The 6,715-nt window shown below is 41.9% G+C and overlaps 1 protein-coding gene across 1 annotated transcript; it reads left to right on the forward strand.

Annotated features, from left to right (window-relative positions):
- Positions 1-5,794: 5,794 nt before the first annotated feature.
- On the forward strand, positions 5,795-6,339 carry LOC147882885 (uncharacterized). Its single transcript, XM_087400525.1, has 2 exons — positions 5,795-5,909; positions 6,033-6,339. Exons 1-2 carry the CDS (start codon positions 5,797-5,799, stop codon positions 6,337-6,339), a joined length of 420 nt encoding a protein of 139 aa, XP_087256651.1. The 5' UTR covers positions 5,795-5,796.
- The last annotated feature ends 376 nt before the right edge of the window (positions 6,340-6,715 follow it).

Genomic DNA, 6,715 nt, shown 5'->3' on the forward strand with positions numbered 1-6,715 from the left:
CAATACATGATATCCAAAACACCACAAATAGACTGGAAATTATCAGTGAAATCAAGCACATGCAGCAAGAAAGCAAAACCAGTTATTCTGCAAATTTCCAAAGGTTTTGAATGGCGAATGTGCACAAGATGAGAAATACAAACAATTCAATGCCTAATATATGCTAACTCATATGTAGTGCCCCCCTGGATATTTACACGCCTTCAAATGGTTAGCATTGTAGTGTTGGCTCTCCTAGTCCTTTAGGTCGAATGATTCTGTGTTTGGGTTTGCCAACAGGAGTGGGCATTTCTTCATCTCAGAAGTACACACCAGCCATGGAGAGCATTTGAAAAAAGTTGCTGTAATGAATTACCACTAGTTTGTCTTCAGCTAAGAGAGTATATAATGATTGCAAGAAATAAGTAAAGCGAACTCATACATTGTGTCCTAGAACACCAAACCAACCATTACCGGGTGGGCTTGGTTGATTGAGCAAAAGATGCTAAATTGTGCATTGCCTGGTAAGAAGTTACTTGTTTGAAGTCTCACCACGAGGCCTAGACGCAGCTCACAGTACACATGTACTCCCTCACCTTCGTGATCACTACAGGCCTGCTCTAAATTAACATTTTACAGTGTGCTCTTACGACAACTAGGCCTTTACCTTCATTGCCCATCTTTGGCCTGGTGCAGAATGCCCACCTGACTTTTGCAATCCTGTTGTAGCACCACTACCTCTTCCTCCTCCTCTAGTAAATCCGTTGCCACCACCATCTGTAGCAGCTTTGGTCACACCCACGCCACAAATTTGACACTCTGAATCACCATGCAATTCTGTACGCATACGAAACTATGTTCGCTCCCTACGTCTAGAATCCCCAATTTCCTTAAAGCAAGGAGAAAGAAACGTTCAAGGCTCCCTCATATACTACCCACAACTCAAAGATAAGATAGAACATTAGTCTCTAAAAGATAAGATAGAACATTAGGTTACTCTTATCACTTCACAAATACGTGATGACCTGCATTCACAGTTGAGATGCAAACCAATGTTCACCTACTTAGTAGAGACAATACCCCATCTTGCCCATTGCTTGGAGGAGGGTGGAATAGCTTCCCAGTATACTCTGGAGCTACAAGCAGAGTTATTCAACAAATAGGCTGACAGAGGACAGAGATTGTATGCCATCCCTTAGGAATGGGTACAGGTTAGATTGCAAAAGTCAACAGGTTGTAGAGGCCAATTTCCACCCCGGAGTTCCTCTTTTGTCACCTTCCCTCAAGCAGCTCATGCACATATTCGATATTTGGAAGCAACATGATGTCAGCTCCTTTTAATTCCCAGGTCACAGTAATTCCAACTATCCTGTTCTGCTGCATTAGTAATGCAAACGGTGGACCCCTGAAAAGAGGAGAAACGAAACTATCTTTGGTGATGAGAGGCGTACATTGCAAGTACTTGGACTCAAAGTCCCTTAGGAGACCCGTGATGCTTCTTTGCTTACTAAGTTGGGATGCTGTCAGATTCAGATTCAAAGTTTTAGGGTGCAGCCTTGTAGACATACCATTGGGAGTCATTTCAGGTCTGATTATACCTCTACTAATGTGGCACCACCCTTCAAACCAAAGGGTTGAGCCCTTTTGATGCCTCATGCAACAACTACCCCAAGTACGGTAGAAAGTGAATCTAATAAAATGGCATCAGAGTCATGTGGCCCTCAGCCAAATCACTAAAGCAGTTTGGACAATCCTAGACAAAATGTCTCTAGCACTCTACCTCCTCCAAAACACAAGTAGCAACATGAGCTGCTCATCATCCTTAGCCATCTTAATATGGGCTCTTAATGAGAGTACACAAGAGGACTTAGAGCCATCTTTGTCTCCTGCTCTTGCTGAGTTTTGGTCACAAAGATGTTGCATATGCAGCTATCCAGTTGCAAGTCAGGGACACAAATTGACAGCATAGATACCTCTGACAGAGCTTTCCTAGCTACAGACCTTGGACAAAGTTTGGGAGACAAAAGGAAGATTAGCTCGGTCCGGATCACTATGAAAGAAAACAGAAACAAATAGCACCAGTAGGAATCAAATGCACACACTGGAAATGAATTGCTGCAAAATAGCACTTAAATCACTGGCTTACAATGCTCTCCTGAAGATCGAGAGATGCACACTTGAAACTGCAGAAACTAGCTGCAAATACATTGAGCCCGTAATGCATAGCAAACCCTGAGGAGGTGAGGAGTTGTGAGGGTGAAGCCACCCTTTGACCTTTCAAAAGTCAGGTCAAACCTCCTATACAGCACTGACACAATGTGCCCAATCAGAATGCACTAGCACACATGCATAGATGCAATGCTAACATCTAATTGGCTGCCCTGTGGTGAGTGCTTGCCTGTGTGACACGTGGCAAAGCCATATCACTTAGAATAATGATATGGTCATTGGTGCCATGTAGCAAATCCACATCAGTTAAACCAATGATATGGTGCCATGTCGCTCCCATTCCCTCCATCCACGGTGGATGCATGTGGGGGTTGTGCCACTTCATGTGGTTCTCAAAAAACTCTAACCACCTACCAATGAGATAAAGTCATAGGTGGCCTAACTTAGAACATCAGGTCTAGCTACCACTCTTTTGACCTTTTAATATATAGTTCATCACTCACTTTTCTAACACACTATTTGTGAATAAGGTGCTGACACAAGTCATCCTACATCATGTACAACTTGGATTTAACCAACTAGAAGTTAATCAAGCCAGTTGGTCTTCCCCCAATCATGCACACACTTCTCCCTTCCATGATTTCATCTAAAAATATCTCTCTCAGCGACCCCTCCTACTAACCTTCACCTCTAGCATGATGCAAGGAAAAGGAGTGTCCCTGTTTTAATCTATTGTGCATACACAACAAGATGCACAGAAGTCAATACAATAACCAATCTGGAGTTACTAAGGGTGAGAAAACACACAACTTCAAGAATGTTTCTCACGAAAAAAAGTACTCCTCTTGAAGAAAAACAAAGTATTCACCAATTGCTGATTACTTGTCATAACAATCATAGCACATATTAGAATATTTGAAGTACAAAGTTATAGTGTGCCATATAATCAGTTACTGAAAATAGCATATTGAATCGAGAAAGATTCAGATACAAGATTTGCTATATGCCTCAGAATAAGTACTACTATCATAAATAGATTACTTTGATGAATCAAAGCTAGCAACAATATACTGTGATAATCAATCGGCTCAAGCATTGGCCAAGAATCCAATATATCACTCTAGTACAAAGCACATTGATGTCAGAGAGCACTTCATCAGAGAAAGAGTGTTACTTGGTGACATCACACTACAGCATTGTGATAGCAAATAGAATGTTGTAGACATCTTTAGCAAACCACTTGATAAAGGGCTTTTCGAGAAACACTAACAAGCTCTTGGTTTGATGCAAAGGAAGGACATTCCCATTAAAGGGGTGTGATGGAATGTAATGATGAGTCCTTTGATTCCCCAAAACCATCACCTTGAGGGAAGGCATATGTCATGATGTTGATCTTGAGGGAATGTGTTAAGAGACAACGCTCAACATCATGTGATTACATGTGCATATCACCTCCATATCACTAACACATATAAAGGAAAGGGTTAGATGCCCTAACCCTAACCCTAAATGGGATTTAATGGGTTTGTATATATTCTACATTTTCAATTAAATGTAGTGCACAGTTAGTCATTTGTGGTGTGCTCTCTAGCTGTGCCCTCTCTCATCATCTCCACTCTTCTCCTCTCCCCTCTTCTCTGATCAATGGACTTTATATCGATCAATGAGGCAGGAATGTCCTCTCAGTGCTTTGCTTTATGCCATTGCCACTCATCCGATGCTGCATTTTATTGATCATCTGGTTAACACAAATGTTTTACATGGTCTGCAAATTCCTGGCAACAAGCCTATGATTGGGCAAGCTTATGCAGATGATTCTTTTTCACTCCTAAGAATACAAACAAGGATCTTGCTCAACTCATGAGGGCCTTATATTTATATGCATTTGCAGTTGGTTTGCATGTGAATTTTCAGAAGTCTAAGCTATTTCCTTCACATGCCAAGGATTGGCATAGAATCTTGTGGCTAGAAGATATTATTCCACCTAATCAAATTGTTCATCATCTTGGATATCCTTTGGGCTAGAATATCACTCGTGCTCAACAGATTGAATGGGTGCTTGAAAAGCTCAAGAAAAATCTGGAATATTGAAAATTAGTCACCTAGCCTCTTCATGTTTGGCTTCGAATTGTGCAATCAATTATGGTGGCTTATATTCAATTTTTCTTGCCTTTGATGATGTTTTGAAAAAAAGACATCTCTTTCTTCATGTCCACCAATATGGAGACTTTCTGGTGCTCGAAACATGGCTGTAAAAGTATCAGATTGCTCTCTATGAAACATCTTCGTTCGCATTCTCGTGCATCTAAGGTGCATAAATTGCAGGAAATGCACTGCTGTGCATGATTTTTTGCAAAATCCCAGTTGAAAATGCAGATTTTGTGGTAAATAATCCAAACAGCAGCAAACCCTAGTGTTTTGCAAGCCTTGTGACTACTTTGGAAAGCATAATTCTGCAAACAACTTGTGCAACTTGTGCAAGAGATTGTCCTCATGTGTTGTAGGAGATTTTTGTATGTTTGTGCTCCAATTGCAATTCATTTTGATCAAGAACTGATAGAATAATGGCTGAAGGAATAGTGATGCCTACAAACTAGAGGGATCATCTAATCATCATATGTGGAAGCACAGAGCACAAAATTGTGCTCTTGTTTTGGATTTGTGGGATGTTTTGTATGGTACAGAGAAAGAATCTGAAACAGGTGCTAAAGAGGTCAGAGTTTTTGAAGGGATGGAAGAAGGCACCTGCAGTTATGAACCTCTCAGTAAGAGAGCATGTGAAGCATAGATTGAGGAGATTCATACTCTAGATGCAGCTTTGAAGGTCTTGGAAAACCTGTATGCTGTAGAAAATACTCCATTTATTCTAGCCTTGGCGAGGCAGTGAGAAATCGAAGGGAGTGTTGAATTTAGTTATGCTCTAGCCGAGATAGCATGACCTCAGAAAGATCGGTGGGCATTTTCCCTTAGATGACCGACTTTTGTGCGTAAATAAAATGGTCAAGGGAAGTAACTGCCAAGGTCCTAGGTGAGGGTGTATTGGCATCGACTAGGTGGTTCTGCGTGCTAAGGCCTAGGTGCACCTAAATGTGTAAAAATGCCAATATTTTATGTGCGTAAATAAAATGGTCAAGGGAAGTAACTGCCAAGGTCCTAGGTGAGGGTGTATTGGCATCGACTAGGTGGTTCTGCGTGCTAAGGCCTAGGTGCACCTAAGTGTGTAAAAATGCCAAGGGGCAAATGTATTAATTGTGCCCCAAGAGAGGGATAAATGGTAGCTAAAGGTCTAGAATGATGACATGTGGCAGAGGGAACCATCTAGGGAGTTGTGGGCTTGTGGATATGCATGAAAAGAAATTAAATTACGTATCTGTCGTAGCATGCAATCCATGAGGTGGCTGGGAGGATATTCGGGATGCTAGCGCCTGTGATTTGTCTTACCTTCGATTGACGAAACGAAAAGAGAGACATGTGACTTTGTACTGCCCGTAATTCGACGGAACAGTGAGAATAGAAAAGGAGTGTAATATTTGGTATCAGAGCAGGTGAGCGTTCAGGCTGGACGAAAGGAGCACAGACGGAGGATTACTTCGTGAAGAGAGGTTTGACGAGGGGGAAAGCAGCGGGGTAGGCTGATGATGAGCTGTGATGGCATGGCGCACCTTCAACTATTTGATGGACAAGCCTCGCGTGCTTGTGGTTGATGCCAGAAGCTTAAGCTCTTACTTTGCTGGCCACATTCAGAGCTCCATCTGTGTAAGGTATTCTGCAAGTGGAAGAACCCTTGAAAGAGTCGCAGGGCCTGGGCCTCCTTGGTGGTCCGACAACTATTGCTAGGATTGTCACGTTATTTTGGTGACCCGTTGCGATGCATCCTCTGGCAGGAAACGCAAGGCTGCGGTTTTGCAAAATGAGGAAACAGGTTTTGGAGCTTGTGATCACCCTGTGTACAAATTCTTGCGCAAAGAAGGGCGTGTAAGGTCACTTCACTTGTTGGAGAAAAACGAAGGAGAGGACGATGCTTTTTTGTCCTTTGCAAGAGCTTATCCGTTTTTAATCACCAAGTCGACCAAGGCATCTGAAATTCAGAGTTACCCGACGGAGAAAGTACCGAGGCTTTTATTCGTGGGTGATCTGAATCATGCTAAGGCTGAGAAGCAGTTGAAGGATCTTCAGATTTCTCAGGCGTAGCAATGGACGTTGCACAGACAGTGATATGGTTATATGGTTGGCTTGACGACGATTCGTGATTGACGGGTCATCTAGCAGCTCCTCAAAGCAGTAAATAGTGTATCATTCCGAAACAGAGAGTAGGCTTCGGTACATCTACGTTACGTGGAGTTTCCAGGGAGCATTATTTCTTCCTTTGATATAAATTTTAGTTTCCAGTTTACAGTCGATTTATTCCTGTACAGCAAAGTTTGCAGTCGATTCATTCTTGTACAGCAGAAGGAAATTCGAAGAAAAAAATAAATAATAAATAAATAAATAAAAATTCTATTTTTCCCTTTTGAAACAATGGAGACAGAGGGACATGATTCCAGGGTAAATCGTGGTGAATCTAGAG

This window comes from Dipteris shenzhenensis, chromosome 29 (genome assembly GCF_047967505.1).
Source record: "Dipteris shenzhenensis isolate YYH24624 ecotype China chromosome 29, Dip_SZ_1.0, whole genome shotgun sequence".
Lineage (NCBI taxonomy): Eukaryota > Viridiplantae > Streptophyta > Polypodiopsida > Gleicheniales > Dipteridaceae > Dipteris > Dipteris shenzhenensis.